The sequence below is a fragment of the Cyprinus carpio genome, chromosome B20 (genome assembly GCF_018340385.1).
Source record: "Cyprinus carpio isolate SPL01 chromosome B20, ASM1834038v1, whole genome shotgun sequence".
Lineage (NCBI taxonomy): Eukaryota > Metazoa > Chordata > Actinopteri > Cypriniformes > Cyprinidae > Cyprinus > Cyprinus carpio.
The window spans coordinates 21644485-21662378 of NC_056616.1; the positions used below are offsets into that span (position 1 = coordinate 21644485).

General features: G+C 36.0%; 2 protein-coding genes across 5 annotated transcripts in view; one reads left to right on the forward strand and one right to left on the reverse strand.

The window, feature by feature from the left end:
- The window catches only part of LOC109053772 (inositol-trisphosphate 3-kinase B-like), a 35365-nt gene extending 30886 nt beyond the window's left edge, over window positions 1-4479 (reverse strand). The window contains exons 1-2 of one of the 2 annotated variants that reach the window (XM_042747426.1): window positions 4199-4479; window positions 849-2106 (exon numbers count right to left, since the gene is read on the reverse strand). In XM_042747426.1, the coding sequence (XP_042603360.1) occupies window positions 849-1919 (1071 nt within the window). In that variant the 5' untranslated portion in view covers window positions 1920-2106; window positions 4199-4479. Of the gene's footprint in view, window positions 1-848; window positions 2107-4194 lie in introns of both variants that reach the window. The other variant, XM_042747425.1, reaches the window with a different exon arrangement.
- A 2948-nt stretch (window positions 4480-7427) lies between these two features.
- The window catches only part of LOC109069030 (atypical kinase COQ8A, mitochondrial), a 28121-nt gene continuing 17654 nt past the window's right edge, over window positions 7428-17894 (forward strand). The window contains exons 1-5 of one of the 3 annotated variants that reach the window (XM_042747290.1): window positions 7488-7574; window positions 8000-8039; window positions 12454-12639; window positions 13943-14281; window positions 16496-16562. In XM_042747290.1, the coding sequence (XP_042603224.1) occupies window positions 12475-12639; window positions 13943-14281; window positions 16496-16562 (571 nt within the window). In that variant the 5' untranslated portion in view covers window positions 7488-7574; window positions 8000-8039; window positions 12454-12474. Of the gene's footprint in view, window positions 7575-7999; window positions 8040-12453; window positions 12640-13942; window positions 14282-16495; window positions 16563-17894 lie in introns of all 3 variants that reach the window. The other 2 variants (XM_042747288.1, XM_042747289.1) reach the window with 2 other exon arrangements.

The window sequence follows — 17894 nt, forward strand, 5'->3', positions numbered from 1 at the left end:
CTTGCAGTTTCTACCAAGCTGATGAGTGGAATCAGGCGTGTTAGATAAGGGAGACATACAAAAGGTGCAGGGCAGGGGGGCCTACAGGACAGGTTTGGGAAGCACTGCTGTAGACATCTAAAAAGCATTTGTGTTTGATAGCAGCATCATCACATTTCGTAAGCATTCCTGTAGTTCAACAGTAAAGCATAGCACTACCAACACCAAGGTCATGGGTTCGATTCCCAGGAAATGGATGAACTGATAAAATGTATACCTTGGCTGTAACGCAAGTCACATTCATTACTGTGTCTGTTAAATTCATAAATATAAGCTACATTTGCTCCCCCAAATTGGAAATCTATCGAACCACTGTGTCTTACAGAATCAGAGTGACTGAATCAAAAGAAGGACAGGTTGTCGGAGCTCTGGCACAGAAGTGAGTACGTTGCACCAGACATGTTATCATCTGGAACCTGGTTCTAGTCCTAGTCCTGTCTGGCTTCCTGTACACTCCGAGAAAAAATGTGCAAAAATTGTACCTTTAAGGGGACTATACCTTGTCACTGGGAAAGTACCCTTAAAAAGACAACTTTTACCTTACTTCCCCCTTAAAGGAGCATAGTAGCACTTTTAGGGGAAAATATTACTGCTATAAGGTGCTAAGATGCACTTTTTAGAGTAAAAAAAAAAGATACAATTTTATACCTTAAGGGTAGTGCTCCAATGACAAGCTATTGTACCTTTAAAGATGTAATATTTGCACATTCTTTTCTGACACTGTATTCTCCACAAATTATCCACTATCCTGTCTATGAAAGCCAACAAATTAAGTATAAAAGAGAACAACGTGTAACAGGTGGTCTTACCGCTTTCTGTTGTGTCTGTAGGAACGCTGGGGACCGCTCTGTGTCGCTGGAAATGTCGTCTTCTGATTCCTCCCAGGAAGAGGAAAATCCCGTTGACGAGGCAGAAGAAGAGGAGAGCTTTCTCAGGGCTCTGTAAGGTTGAGGACTAACCTGGGGCTCCTTGCCCTCCCCACTAACATCCATGCCGTGGTCCGTAATAATGACAGCGGGGATGGAGCCCACCTCTGGACTGACCCAGTCGGGCTCTGCCTGGGTTTCTTTTGGCTCAGCTCCCTCCTTTGTCAAACATGTCTCAGTCCAAGATGCTGAGCACTTGTTGGACTCTAGTGAAGTCCTGGAGTGATTGTCGGTAGATCTGTCAGCTCCGCTCTTAGTTCCTGCTGATGTGCTCTCAAGTGGGCCGCCCTCTTCTGTATTTGGGTCAGCCCCGTTCTTCTCTTCACTGCTGACCTGCAGCCCCTCCTCCATGCCAGAGAAGCGCTTTCCATTTTGCAGTTCTTTGGGGATCCCTGTTGAGTGATCCTTGTTCAGTGTCACAAGGGTTTCCTCTGGGTTTAAGGAGAGATTGGTAAGTTGGACAGGGACTAAATTCAGTGGAGTTTTCCTGGAAATCCGTGGGCTTCGTTGAGCCTCTCGGTTGTGAGCCTGAGCCGATATTTGGGCTTCAAACAGGTCCACCTTCTTGTTCACCTCCACGTTCTGCAGTTCCTTGTGGCGCTCGAGTTGCTGAGCAGCACGCCGTTCTTCGTTCTCCTGTTCTTCCTCCAGGCCAGACCCGCTCAGTCTTCGCACACGACTTCCCACATGCACGCCCAGCGATTCCGGCCGTCGACATGGTGAACGTGCCCTTTGGCAGCTGGAACCGGTACCTGTTGGGAAGACAAATGATTTTCCTGGTGACCCAGGGCTCAGGCTGCCGGGGCTATAGAGACCTCCGCTGCCCCCCAGCACGGGGCTAAATGTAGAACGACTGGGCACTGGGAGCACAGGCCTTCCTGTCCTAGGGCTGCTTTTATTGGTCAGGTTGTTGGGGTTCATCATTATCAGGCTGTTCAGAGCATAAGCTGCCATAGTGGCAGGCTGACTCTGTCCGTTTTTGCTCCCATTTAGGTCTACTCATCCAAAGTCCACTGGCCTTTGGAGCCAACCATTGTTAGGAGGAACCAAGTAAAGCTGACACGTAGAATAAAATACAATCCCAGACTCCTTTCCTCATTCACATATTATATCCACAACTGGTCCATGCTTTAGCAGAGTGCTGAAACAAAGCACAAAGTGATGGTTTAAAAACTCAATAATAACAAGTTTCAGTGGTTAGCGTACTGTTGTGCAAAACACTGAATGTGATGCCTATGATAACAAGCAAGACTGAATAAATTCAATAAATGTGAGGGCATTTTAGAAATGCAAAAGGGCTGATTATTGTGGTCACTGTCGTCATATTAATTTGCATTAAACACTTCTGCTGAAATACAAACAATAAATGTGTCTCATGTAAATGCCTTCTGCTGATCACCAAAGATTTTTATAAATGTGTTGGTTTTGATTGCTATCAAGATGTTTCCACTGGCCTCTGCAGTGAGACACTGCCAATTGTTTTACCAAGTTTTGCTTGTCCTTCTGACTAATACGCACTCATTTATTTGTCTGAATAATCTTTACTAAATCACACTGCTTATTCACTCAGGGGAGTCTACATATTATGAATCCACAGTTTTAAGTGCGTCATACAAAATACCTTTTTCCATTTGCAGAAACATAGACAGAGCGGATCAAACATAACCTTTCAACATAACATTACCTTTTATGTCTTCGCCTGGAAAAGAGAATAACTGAGGGTGTAATACAATACAACTTAATGCAAAAAAAAATCCAAATTCCAAATACCATAACCCTTATATCACATTTGCCAGTCTGTAAACGAAAAGATAATGGTGGACATTAATTTTCTAATACCAAAAAAGTACCTGTCTTTTTACTGTGCTAACAGTGATGGTTGTGAGGCCTGAACCCTGCTGATGTTAAGCATCTTAAGGAAAAACAGTCAGTGAGGTGTAAGCTGCTTCCATTTATAGCAAAAGCTAGACATGGGAAAAAGTTTAGTTTAACTGGTGCATTGAAATTTGATTAACTTAAAGGCTGACGCAAATGATTTCATAATGAACCAGAACAATTTCCTGTAAGTTTTCCAAGTAGGACTAATTATTTTTGCAGTTAAGGCAAATGAACCGAGGATCAACACACCCAAAGAAATCAGCAAAATATATGTGTATAGAAACTGTTTAGTTGCAAATATATAATTTTCCTAAACGCTCTGTCAAGATGCTCACCTTCCAGCCACCATATGCGAATTAAAACATCCACCTCTTCAGGATGAATTTGGTTGTTCTATTAAATAGCGATGTCTTTCGTAGAGTCAAGATAAACATCAAGAAGTCAGGTGGGGCGGACACACTGTGCCCTGCATTTTAACTTGAGGGGGAGAGGTCAAGGCTGGAATGCACCTCCTTGCTTTTAACCCAACCACCACCCTTTTAAGTGATTTTAACGGTCCATTATTGCACTGACAACTCAAATGCATCTTGAGGCATCCCACGTCACTGGTGTACCACACTGTTTGTGTTACACAGCAAGTGTGATGTCTAAAAGCTGTTCATTATCACAGAGGATCATAACACAGCAGAGGGCTAATATGAACTTAATGACTCAAAAAAAAAAAAAAGACTCGTGAGGCTTTAAGCGTCTCAATAAAAGCCCTTCACTGAACTGCCCACTCTTTGGCATTCATTGAATTTGAATGTGCTGGAAAACACGTGGTGACTCTCTTGTGAACTCAACAGAAGCATTTGCCACTTTCTTATTCCAAGAGAAATTATATTCCATTGGGAGTATCACTTGTTAACTAATGTACAAGTACATAAATACGTATACATAAATAATATAAGTACATAATATGAACATAGAAATGGATACAGAAGCGCTAAATAAAACCTTATCACAGTTCTTGCAGAGGTGGAACACATGCATTTACATTCACACCTTACATTTAATGTATACTGGGAAGTTTTTCTATATTTCCATAGTATTTTAATCAGTTTTCAGAACAGCGGTATCCAAAACATACACTTTCTATTGTATTGTCATCACTACTTCAGATGTCTCAACAACTCCTTAATAACAAACCCCGAATAGAAAACGCTTACATTATTATAGACCTCTGCAATACTCTAAATACACTTATTTTAGTCAGGTAGTTCATTCTGACTGTACTAGGTCTCCTGCTTCAGGTAGATGTTTCTAAGAAAGTAAACTTTTACAGCATGTCACACCAAAGTCGGATGCTTACCTACAAGTCTCTCCTTGTTGCAGACGCTGTTGTTTAAATTGTCGCTGAAGCGCGGATTCGTGGATTCGGAACGCGTAGCAGAATAATAACTTTAGCTGCTCCGCTTCTGTAACATTCCAAGAGTTCTTTCGCCCATTTAAATCAATGTAGCTGTGTTACTGTGTATCACACGAGCTGTTCGACACCTCGCGTCAGAGCCGTATGTTTGTTTAATGTACAAAAGGCAGGAAGGAAGTTAAAAAGACAGTGAGTCTGAATTCAACGGAACAGGCAGAGCCTCCCTGAGCGCTTTCGCACATTGAGCACAAGGGGAAGAACAAGCTTGATGTCTCAGAACAGAAGAGCTCTATTTGATTTATTACCTTATTTATTAGACTGCTGAAGATATGGATGTTTGTTTGGTTTCTTGTTTTGTGTACATGTATTTTAGAAATCGACAAATCAAAGGTGTGCACCCACTTGACTGAATCTGAATGTATGTTTTTATCTATATATATATATATATATATATATATATATATATATATATATATATATATATATATATATATATATATATGTGTGTATGTATGCTGAATGTATGTTTTTATCTATGTATATATATATATATATATATATATATATATATATATATATATATATATATATATATATATATATATATATATACATTTACATTTTCATTTAATCATTTAGCAGACGCTTTTATCCAAAGCGACTTACAATGGACAATGGAAGCAATCAAAAACAACAAAAGAGCAATGATACACAAGTGCTATAACAAGTCTCAGTTAGCTTAAAAGCAGTACACGTAGCAAGGGTTTTTAAATAATATAATAAATAAAAAGAAAACAGATAGAATAGAAAAAGAATAGAGCAAGCTAGTGTTAGAGGTCTTTTTTTATAATTGTATAATAAATAAAAAAAAGAAAATAGATAGAATACAAAAAGATTAGAAAGGTAGGTTTTTTTAAATAAAATTAGAATAGTGAGTGCAAAAGTGTAAGTCAAAATATATAAAATATATATAGGCCTATTTATATATTTAAGTGAAACATAATTTAAATTAAAAGTATTGTACATATATAATTATTGTATTATAATGTATTAATATATTTACATTTTTGAGTATTTATGTATTTTTATTTCAAAATAAATATTTCTGTGTATATTTTTTAATTAATATAACATATTTTAAAATTGGGTACAAGTGTTATATAAGTAACTTATATACCCACTTTAAAATATTTAATATTAATATAAAATATATCAATATATGAGTATCTTCATGTTTTAACAAAAGATGTAACAAAAAATGTCTTGCTCTTTTTCTACTTTCATTTTCGATATTTGATTCTTAATTTAATATGTTTAATCATTCTTAATCCATAATATATTTGCATCCTCGCTATTAGACATTATGTAGTTATATGTGCTGATATTATTAATGAAAGCTGTTATTAAGTGTTACCCATAAATTCTTTTAACAACCAGCATTTGTAGTTTGAATAACTCACCGACTAAGCAGAAGAAGGGTCTTAGTAGCTCAGGGGGAATGTCTTCTCTGATGTATGCTCATTAAAACCATAAAAACAGGTCAGAAATGATAATATGAAGCCAGTTCTTTAACTGGGACTGACCTGCTAATATATAGTTCACCTACCACAACAATTCCTAGTACTGCTCCCAATGTACAGTATGATTACATCGCTCTGATTTTCTCTCTGATTCACTGATGACCGGCCCCACCGAGCAAAGGGAAGTGTGTCATATGCACCACTAAAGTGGATGGAAAATATAATGCTTCAGTGGCCACTCTGATTTGAATGAGACAGGCTTGCAGATAGGTGGTATGAAAATTAATTTTCCATCCTCTATGACTGAGACGGGGTGCATGACCATGTTCAATAACAAGATTCGTTTCTTCAAAGTAGACCTGTCTCTGAGATCTTTCGAAGTTTCAGGATATGGGCAACATGTGAGCCCTCAAGCCAACATAATTCATTTCCACCAACATTTCCCTATCAACTGCAGCGGCTATAAAGTCATGTCCGTGCAATCGTAGAGCTCATATATATGAATTTCAAATGAGTTAGGAAGAAATCAGCTATACCAGCATGAAACTAAATAAGTGTTAAGACTGAGAAGTTGCAATAAAACATGATTGTTAAGATTACTTGAGGATGTTTGATGTATCAAGTTACACAGTAGCTTACTGTAAGTCATCATATTGTACTTATGTTTGATAAGTTTATGTTTCATAAAGTTTAATATCCAGCTTCATCTGGTAAAGCACAACTTTTTTAACATGCAGGCCAGACAACCACAAGGCAACATGGAACAGTAGACTAAATTATGGACAAAACACATTTATTTATAATTTTAGCATGTTAATGATTATAGATTCAATGGCCTTCATCCAATTAAATAAACGAACAAATGAAAATTCATGACTGTCTAATATTTGAGCTCACCACTCATCACAGAATCAAAATATATGACATGTGCGCCACCTAGTGGTAAAGCAGTAAATGCAACTATATTTTTATATAATATAATATAATATAATATAATATAATATAATATAATATAATATAATATAATATAATATAATATAATAGCTAGTTATTATATGTTTGAGACTCACTTTTTTCTCCTGTCAGGCAGTATAAATATATTTATATTTATTTATTGAATCGTATATTTTTGTTACATTCAGATGCACGCTTTTCAGTTACTGTGAATTATTTTGGGCCAATAATAATCACCTCTGTGTGCTTTTAGGCCAACTGAAGCTTGGGTTTGGGCTGGGGATTTTGAACCACTAGATGGCAGAAAAAGATCAAATAATATGGGCATTATGTTGTTATGAAATTTAATCATGCGTAATTTCAGAATTATAATGTGTTAAAAACTGCAGTAGGACTCGGTTTAATACTCGTAATGCTTATAAATAGCCAATAATGAACAATCAAAACAGTTATTGCATTAGAGAGACCAAATTAATTATTTTTGTTACAAAAACATTGCTATTGAGGTGCATCAGGCGCTAGTTTACTATCACATAATATAACTCTTAAAACGTCCTTTGTTTTGAAAGCGTTACATAAAATGTTTTTGTTCTTCGTCAGCATAGATAGGGTCAACTTTCGTTGAGTGAAGAAGAAAAGAACCAATAAAATCCCAGATCAAGTTTCTAAGCACCGCCTTCTTGTGGTGACGCTACTACTGAGCAACCAATAGCAACCGACTAGAGGAGGGGCTAAACAGCTCTGACAAGCACGCTTGAGAAGGGTAAACAGCTCAGCCCATGGACGCAGATTCAGCGTGAAAAGAGAGCTGGACAGTGAACACAGCCACATATTTGCAACTTCCGTGGGGTAGGTACCAAAAAGGCTAATTTCTTTGGATGAAGAAACTTATATTATTGTATTTAAGTAACTGATTGATAATCTGGAATGAAAAGAGCGCGGAAGTAACGTGTACTTTAGATCGCTGGCTAAGAGACGGGCAGAACACACGTGTCGTCTGTTGCATGTTTTGATCAGGATGCGATTAATATTGTATACTTCTATAATATTTCTTTGCATAGATTGGTGAGGTTACACGTGCCTCGTGCATGTGTTTTGATTCTGTCCACGTGGTCATTGGAACATTATGTTGTAGCATTTAATTATTCCTTTAAACAAACACTTCTGCATACAGTAATATTGTATCATTTATTCATTACGCTGTTTATTGGTATGCAAAACTCTGTCAAAACCTGTTTACACTACATATTTTCCCTTCCTCTTTAATGCTTTAGGATTGCAGGTGATATTTTGTGCCAGTAATCTTGCAAAACAGTAAGTTAAGCGTTGGCACAAACAAGTTATGATATGACGTGCATGATTTTTTTTTCTTTTTTGTTATCAGTATTTGGTCTTGTTTTTCAGGAAAGATATCTAAACAGCTAAACCTTTGATTGAGAAGCAAAATAATGCTTCTTGAATTAAGCTGATTTTTCTTACCCTATTTGCAAACTAGTTGAAGAATAACCAGACTTCTAAAAAGAAAATGCTTAAAACTACAAAAACAAACAAACAAAAAATATTTGCCAATGAAGTAAATAAGTTTAATTAATGATATATTTCCTGAAAAGTATTAAAAAAAATGTCATTCACAAAATGTATGCTTCTCAAGTACATAGAATGTTTAGGTCATTTTAAAGGAAAATAAAACTACAAAATAAAATGATTTTTTTAAAGTATTTTTTTGCAGGCCATTCTGTGCAGTTAAACAAAGCAAGCTCAGAGATGTGTTAATGTGTTAACTTAATGAAATAAAGGCAGCTGTTGGGGAGATCACCTCTTTGCAAAACCCATAAGCCTTAAGCCAAATCTTTGTTTCTAATCTATTTTTGCAGAGCTGCTTGGATACTAAATGTCAGCACCAGCCTAGACTTTAACTTAAATGACCCGACTGAAGGGCATAATTAATGTGACTCGTTTAGATTTTGCATTATTGCTTCACTGCAAATGCAACTAATGCATCTAGCAGATGACAATTAAATCATAAAAATAATTCCTTATTTGAATAAATGATTTATGTAAATAAGGGCCTTGTTTACGTTTATTTAATTTAAAATATGAATGCAGATTTATTGCATAATTAGTGGATTTTATATTTGATTTTGTGTTTATAGATATGATGCATTCATACATTTTATGTATGATTATCAGTCATGATTTTGTCAACATTCTGCTAGCATATTACTAACTGGGAACAATGTGCCACCGTGTTTAGTTCAGTTACTCACAACCTGACCACGGCCATACAAACAGAAAGAAAATGGGTGTTTCCTCTAACTAACTGTCTGATTGGCTGTGATTTGCATGTGTTGTTTAGGTTCACTTTTACTAGCATGGCGTCTTGGTGATTTCCTGCCACAAGGCCTGCATCTCGAAGCATATTTCAATATTCATCACTCATATTCCGCTTCTATATGACACAACAGCTGCGATCGCCTTGCAATAGAAGAGGGAGTCCTAAAATGGCTGACATTTGTTGCTTGTTTCATGGTTATCTGTCTGACATCTCGGAGTTTGATGTATTAAGAGGGCTGTCCTGTTTTGGGGAGGAGCAGCCATTGTTTTGGCTGTGAAGGAAACGAGAGGGTGTTGACATTTGAAAGATATGAGATGGGCTAAGATTGTCTGACACTTTCTTTGTAGATCTCCATTTGTAGTCTTTAATATCATACACAGGCATTTCACTGATTTGAGGCATCATGGGTGTAATAAATTCTTTGCAAAATTTCTGTTTAATTTGTGCTTTGTTTTAAATTATACACACAAGCATTGATTTAATCAAACATTGTTTTGTAAACCAGTGGTTATAGAAGTCATGTTGTTTAGTCATATTTTGCAAGGACTGAGATTTGGATATGTCAAGATCATGCCTCTAAAGTGTTATGATCCTGGAATATTCTCACTGACCCCAACCCCCCCATAGTGTTCCTGAAAATACACATATAGAGGCCTGCAGCTTTGGCGAATTGACCTCTGTGAGCCTTTCCAATAAGTTAAAAGGCTGAAACTTGAGTATGTTCATTCCAGGGTTCTCTGATGCTTTATAAAATTCATTCGGCTAAGCTAAAAATAATTACTGAATGTGAAGAGCGTAAATAAAAACAAAAGTCAACTGTTGCATTTCCACGGCATCATTAAATCAAGATTTACAGGCTATATAGGACTCACACGTTACTCATATATAAGTATGTACTTATAGAAACTTGCGTTCAAAAATTGTTTTTTTTTTCAAGAATTTGAGACTTATTCAGCAAGGCTGCATGAAATTGATTAAAAGTGACAGTAAAGGAAGATTATCGATGTTACTAAATATTTGTTTGACATAAATGCACTTCTTTCAGACTTTGCCATGACAAGAAGAAATGATATTTTGAAATATTAAAATATAAAATATATTTAAAAAGTAATTAATATAAATAAAAATATAAGCAATTTAAATACTAATTTAGTGTTGCAGTTGTGTTACAGTGAGTCTCTAAAACTCTGGCAACGTGTTCCTTTGATAACCAACAGAGAGCATTTAGTGTTTGCAATAAGCATTTGTCAGTTTGACCTGCTAAATGTCTCGGTTGCAAATATGCAGATATGTCCAGGCATGTGCGGAGTCTTTCAGGTGTAACATTCTGCTGGTGTATTGCCAAACCATACCTAGTTTACTAGATTAGGGTACAAAACATGGGTTTACATATTTTTGAACAGTGAAAGTTTGTTTACAAGTGTTTATTTACGCCCAGGGCCAACATCAGTGAACGTGAGAGTGATCCCGTGATTTGGAACGCATTGTTTATCATGAATTTCAAGATAGTTGCTAATGCTAATCCTCATAAACATTGTAAAAAGACTAAAGCAAACATCTGGTCAGTTAGTGTGGTGCTTTCAAGAGCCATCTCTTTATTGAGATTATCTTTGTGCTAGTAGTGTTTAGAACCCGAAATCATGTTAATTCTGGATATCCAGACTATATTTGAAATGAAAACTGAATACTTCCTTGTTTTTTAATGTCTTATCTTCCTGTTGAGGGATGGTCACGCGTCGCAGAATTAGGTATTCGACTACAGTGTTACGGAACGTTGAGTTTTGACCTTTTTTCCACACACGAGGAGTGTGTATATCCTGCCAAGTTGCTCAAGGTCTTTCTGAGAGCTTTTTTCTTGTAGGCAAACCTTTACCTTAGGAAAGAGGTCAAGTTTAAAGCTCTTTATTTACAGGAGAGTCCTACCCCTCCCCTCAGTTAAGCTTATTTGTGTCTGTGCTCCGAAGCCTCAGCGTTTATTAGTGCAAAACCACTTGTGTTTTCCACCTTGCTGTGAAAGTAAAGAGCGTTTTATAGTGGGGAGCTGACAGAATACAAAATAACCCATTCATCATGAAGTTTTACAAGGGCGCTCAGACTGAATCGCAAGTTCATCGCTCTTCATATGCTTCCTGTGATTGACTCAGTGTCTGCAGCCACTTTGTAAGACAGTTGGTCATTGGCTAAAGGCTTTGACACTTGTCTCATCTTGAAAACATTTAACCTTTGATAGAGCTGCCAAGATCTGTGATAACAGCTGTTTTGTTGATGGCTGATGACACTCTGGTGTTGATTTAAAGAGACGACACGAGTCACTATTAAATACAACGCATTATTATACATTTTATTCATGTTTTTGCTTGCATCTTACACCACATTACATTGCTTTGGTGTCTCTGCACAAAAAAAAAAAATGTATTTGTGCAGCTTATATATATATATATTTCAATTTTTTTTTAGTGCTGTCAAATGATTAATCGCGAATATTTGCATTCAAAATAAAAGTTATGTACATAATATATCTGAGTGTTCTGTGTATATTTATGTATATATAAATACACACACATACAGTTTGTTTTGAAAATATTTACATGTATTTTCATATTTTTCTTAATTATACACATGCATGGGTGTGTATTTATATATACATAATAACTATACACAGTACACACACATATTATGGAAAAAAAAACTTATTTTGGATGCAATTAATCGCAATTAATCGTCTGAAAGCACTAATATTTTTTGATCATTACAAAGTAAACATAAATAGGTATAAGTAGACATAAATGTCTTTACTGTCATTTTTTTTTAGTCAATTTAATGCATCTACAATCAATTTAATACATCAGTTTAATACTTTCTGAATAAAAGTATTAATTTCTTTCTAAAACAAATTTACTGACTCAAACTTTTGAACAGTGATGTAGGCTATATTGAATATAACCACAATTTATTGGAAGTTCACTGTGTTAATACAATGTTTTGTTTTATGCCACCATCTATATGACTTTATAAACATGACTATAATGCTCATTTTCATTATGACTGTAGTAATTTGTTTTTCTTTAGTTCTTACGTTTTCTCTGTATGTATGGTAGACTTCAACTGTCCTTTGTTTTCTAGAAACAGTAATACATGTACTATAGTAGTACTATAGTAGTACTATAATATTCTTTGAAATGCCTCAGTATGCCATTATGGTAATCATTCTGTACAATCGTGTGTACCACGGTATTACCAACTGATTGTATCACAAATGTTATATGTGTGAGTTTATTTGATATGCTTTTTTTCCATTATGAACTACATAAAATCAGTGTGACTGTTTTCTACCGTCCTTGTCAGCTTAAAAACGGTTGAGGCTATTGAATCAGTTCCTTTTCTCCTGTATAGTAGGTGTAAAGAGGAACCAACATGGCAGGCGACATGTTGTTGCTGATGAGAGGCCTAGCCAAGCTCAGCCAGGCCGTGATCGAGACTCAAGCCAGCTCTGTGCGCAGTAGTGGCTTCCAAGCTGTGAGCCAGAGCATGCAAATGACGGCTGAACAGGGCATGAGCGCGGCCATGCAGAAGATCCAGGTGAGTACCTCTAGAAATGGTATTCATTTCCATTATAAAATGGACAGTTCTGGCTATAAATTTTGATTGGATGAGAAATGTTTGATGCTGTTGTAAAATAGTCAGTGTACTTGTGACAATGCATCAGTTAAATTGTGTAATAATGAGACAGGTTGCTACAAAGTATTGCTGCAAACAGTCCACCGTTGTCACAATTTGTTTTGAATAGTTATAATAATTATAGCAATATAAGTTAGATTTATTAATCAATTTTTTTTAAATTGTATTTAGCAAGATTGCATTATGTTATGCCAATGTTACTAAAAATTTTTAAATAAAATGCCCTTCTTTTGAACTTTATTTATTAAAGAGGTTTGTAAAAAGCATGTATCGCATTTTTCCCAAAAAATAAGCAGCGCAACTGTTTTCAACATTGATAACAAGAAGAAATGTTTCTTGAGCATTAAATTAGCATATTAGAATGATTTCTGAAGGATCTTGTGACACTTACAACTGGAGTAATAGCTGCTGAAAATTCACAGGAATAAAGTACATTTTAAAATATTTTAAAAAAGAATACAGTTATTTTAAATTGTTGTAACATTTCATGGTATTAGTTTTTACTTTATTTTTGATCAATTAAGAGCAGCATTGGTGAGCATAACAGATTTTTAAATGGTAATACAGAATTATTACAATATCAACAATATTAAATATTCCCATATCTTAATTATTTCCTTGCCTTTTATTATTATATTATTACATATTGAACATTGGTAGTCTTTATCGTGTTGCTTTAAGAAAACACCATAAGCAGCAATAAGCCACCCATAGCTGTTTTATTTTGTTTTTACCAAGGCCTTTTGTGACTCGTTGCTTTGGTGCATCTGTTACTCCCCAATTATTCACTGGTATGGTTTTGTCTAATCCAGCGTGCATAATAATGGTGTTGGGTTACACCTCTGTTGTTTTTCTCCACAACACATCTAAGGTATAATAACTCCAACAATACAATTATGCAAATGAAATTTAGGACTACCTGGAGATTGGATTACTGCCTTCAGAGCGTATGTGTGCTGCCAAGCTATTTGTGCTGTCAAAGCCTCTGGAACTGATTGTGGATTTCAAATTGTCTGGAAATTTCTTTATCAGACATCAGAAATGCATTCCTCATCACTTTTTATGAAATGTATTACATTGTGTCTAATAGGCACATGCCTACATTTACATTATGTCATACATTTTTAGCCTTCATTTATTTCAGCTGTGGGGAAGCACATGAAATGCACATGAAACTAAAATATGTTTATCTAATTTTTTTTAGGAGTTCACAGGCGGTCAGCAGAGTGTTTCTGATTTTAACACAGACATGGACTCTAAGTATGACTTCACAGCTTCAGAGGAGAACTTTGAGAGCACAGCACAGGGAGGTTTGGACAGTGATTCAGTTTTCAGGGACGCTAACACAGGTGCTGCGCACACATACAGTCAGGCCTCAGGAAAGTCAAAGCTGTTCGAAGGCTACAAGGACCCTACAAGCCAGTTTACTGGACATACGCGGTCCTATCACCAGGACCACTCTTCTGTGGGAGGCATCACAGCTGAGGACATTGAAAAAGCCAGGGAGGCGAAGCGAAACGGCTCCAAACCACATAAACAAATGGTACAGGCGACCTTTTCCAATCCTTCATCACCCATGAGTAACTAGACATTTGTTCCACCTATATATATATATATCATGCATTACCGAGGATAATAATAGTGGCAATGCAACTTGCTTGTTACCCCTAAAGTTAGAAGTTGATTGCAGATATAGACACCTAGGCTCTATCTATAAATAATTTCTTTGGAGATTATTGAAGACCCCATAAAATGTGTTGAGGAGTGCAGTTTGCTCCATTAAAAAAAAAAAAAACTACTTGGAGGTATTGGTGTTTATAATTTAGTTAGGACAATCTCAGTGTAGATTATTTTATTATACAAAAATTTTGTGTGGTGCATGATTAGCCATCGATATTTTTAGGTCCATTATGCCAGAAAAGAGAAACTGTACATTTTAAATATACAGTGCTGTGAAAAGGTTTTTGCCCCCTTCCCTTCCCTTCCCTTCCCTTTTTTTTTTTTTTTTTTTTTTTTGCGTATTTTTGTTACACTTAAATGATTCAGAACAACAAACCAATTTTAATATTACACAAAGATGATGCAAGTAAATACAAAATGCAGTTTTTAAATGATGATTTCATTTATTAAGGGAAAAAAGCTGTCCAAACTTATCTGGCCTTACGTGAAAAATTGATTGCCTCCTTCTGTTAAATCATGAAAGAACTGTGACCACATTATTTTAGAAAGATGAGTTAAATTTCACTAGCCACACCATGGCCTGATTACTGCCAGACCTGTTGAATAAAGAAATCACTTAAATAGAACCTGTCTGACAAAGTGAAGCATGCTTAAAGAGCAACACATCATGCCGTGATCTAAAGAAATTCAAAAACAGATGAGTAACAAAATAGTTGACGTATCAGTCTGGAATGGGTTATAAAGCCATTTCTAAGGCTTTAGGACTCCAGCGAACCACGGTCAGAGCCATTATCCACAAATGGAGAAAACTTGGAACAGTGGTGAACCTTCCCAGGAGTGACTGGCCCCCCTAAATTACTCCAAGAGCGCATTGACAACTCATCCAGGTCATAAAAGAACCCAGAACAACATCTAAAGAACTACAGGCCTCACTTGCCTCAATTAAGGTCAGTGTTCATGATTCAACAATAAGAAAGAGACTGGGCAAAAACTGCATCCATGGGAGAGTTCCAAGGCAAAATCCATTGCTAATCAAAAAGAACACAAAGGCTCATCGTACGTTTGCCAAAAAATATCTTGATTATCCCCAAGACTTTTGGGCAAATATTCTGTGGACCGATGAAACAAAAGTTGAACTTTTTGGAAGGTGTGTGTCCCGTTACATCTGGCATAACACCCACACAGCATTTCATAAAAAGAACATCATACCAACAGTCAAACATGGTGGTGGTAGTGTGATGGTCTGGGGCTGCTTTGCAGCTTCAGGACCTGGACGACTTGCCATCATTTATGGAAGCATGAATTCTGTGCTCTATCAGAAAATCCTGAAGGAGAATGTCCAGCCATCAGTTTGTGACCTCAAGCTCTAGCGCACTTGGGTTCTGCAGCAGGACAGTGATCCCAAACACAGCAGCAAGTTCATCTTTGAATGGCTCAAGAAAAACAAAAGTAAGGTTTTGGAGTGGCCAAGTCAAAGTCCGGACTAAAATCTGATTGAGATGCTATGGCATGACCTTAAACAGTCCTTTCATGCTTGAAAACCCTCCAGTGTGGCTGAATTAAAACAATATTGCAAAGAAGAGTGGGCCAAAATTTCTCCACAGCGATGTGAAAGACTCATTGGCAGTTATCGCAAACGCTTGATTGCAGTTGTTGCTGCAAAGGGTGGCACAACCAGTTATTAGATTTAGGGGACTATTAGTTTCACGTAGGGCCAGGCAGGTTTGGACAGCTTTTTTCCTTAATACATGAAATAATCATTTCAAAACTGCATTTTGCATTTACTCAGGTTATCTTTGTGTAATATTAAAATTTGTTTGATGATCTGAATCTTCTAAGTGTGACAAATATGCAAAAAAAAAAAAAACAGAAGGGGGCAATAACCTTTTCACGGCACTGTATGTATCGGTAAAAGATTGTTTTAGGGGTACGCTAGCACATACAGTATGACCACTAAACACCAGTTTTTTGAGTTAAGAAAATAGTACTTTGTAATTGGAAGCACATAATGTATTGAAGCACTGGTAATGCGTCTGGTTCTCCACAACTGTCTACAGTGTGTCTTTTCTTTCTGTAGCTTAGTGAAAGAGCAAGAGAGCGAAAGGTACCAGTCACACGGCTTGGGAGACTAGCAAATTTTGGAGGTAAGGTTACTAAAATTATTATATATTTATGTATATGTATGTTAAGTACTGTTAAAACGTTTACGGCTGGTAAGGTTATTTTAAATTTTTTTTTAAAGAAGTCACCTATGCTCACCAAAGCTGCATTATTTGATCAAAAATGCAGTAAAACAATAATAATGTGAAAATATTACAATTTAAGATGTTGTTTTTTTTTCTACTTAAATATTTTTTCAATGTTATTTATTCCTGTGATGACAAAGCTGAATTTTCCGCAGACATTACTCCAGTCTTCAGTGTCACATGATCATTCAGATATGCTGATTTGGTGCTCATTAACATTTCTTATTATTATCAATGTTGAAAACAAATATTCTGCTTAATATTTTTGTGGAAACGTAATATTTTTTTTCTTCTGGTTTTTTTTTTTTTTTTTTTGATGAATAGAAAGTTCAAAAGAACATCATAAGCCCGATTCAGATGGTAATTGTTTCTCATGTGGACGTCTGTAAAAATAAATTTACATGGCACCATTCAGATGGTGATTTATTCACTGTGGAGAAGCGAGTTCTGTGATCCTATGAACCAGGGAACTCGCTGCTTACTTGGCCAGTTACATGATTGTCTGCTGTAAATAAAATTAATTTTATTTACAAATTATTATTATTGTGTAAACTGTATTTTATAAAATAATAATGTAAAATGTATTCTTATTATTCCAAGTATATTTTGTAATATTTAATCCTATTTATTATTTGATTATTTACAACTCCAGTTTAAAAATATGAAAATAGACGTGCTATAGTTGTATATAACTGTAACTCATTTTGGGGTGAACTATCCTCTTAATTTTAAATCTTAAAACTCTTATTGACCATTATTTGAGCAGACATATTAAGATCACATGACTAGCTGAATATTTTACACGTACTAACTCTCTTGTTACTGGGCTCTTTCATTAGATGAATAAATTAAGCATGGATTACAGTAATTAGGGCATTTCTACAATACCATCTGTAACAGAAAACCTTTTGCTTTTGTCTGATGCATTCAAACTGACAAGCGAAGGCCACAAGACCACAAGTCCACTTCAGATTTAGCACAGCCTGTGTTGCCACCAAATATATCAAATAGACTAAGTATGTATTGTCTAATTCTGAAAGCCATTTTTTGGGGGTTGGTATATTTGGCTTTCTAGATTGCTGTCCTTTCTGGTATTGTTGTTATTCATGCTCTAAACTAAGGCCTGTTCAAGAGTGCTGCGTCTCTCTCCTCATACAGTATGTCAGAGCCAGATTGAGGGCTCAAGGTTAATCTGCATTTTAACCAGTAATATCATAGACTGTGGATGCC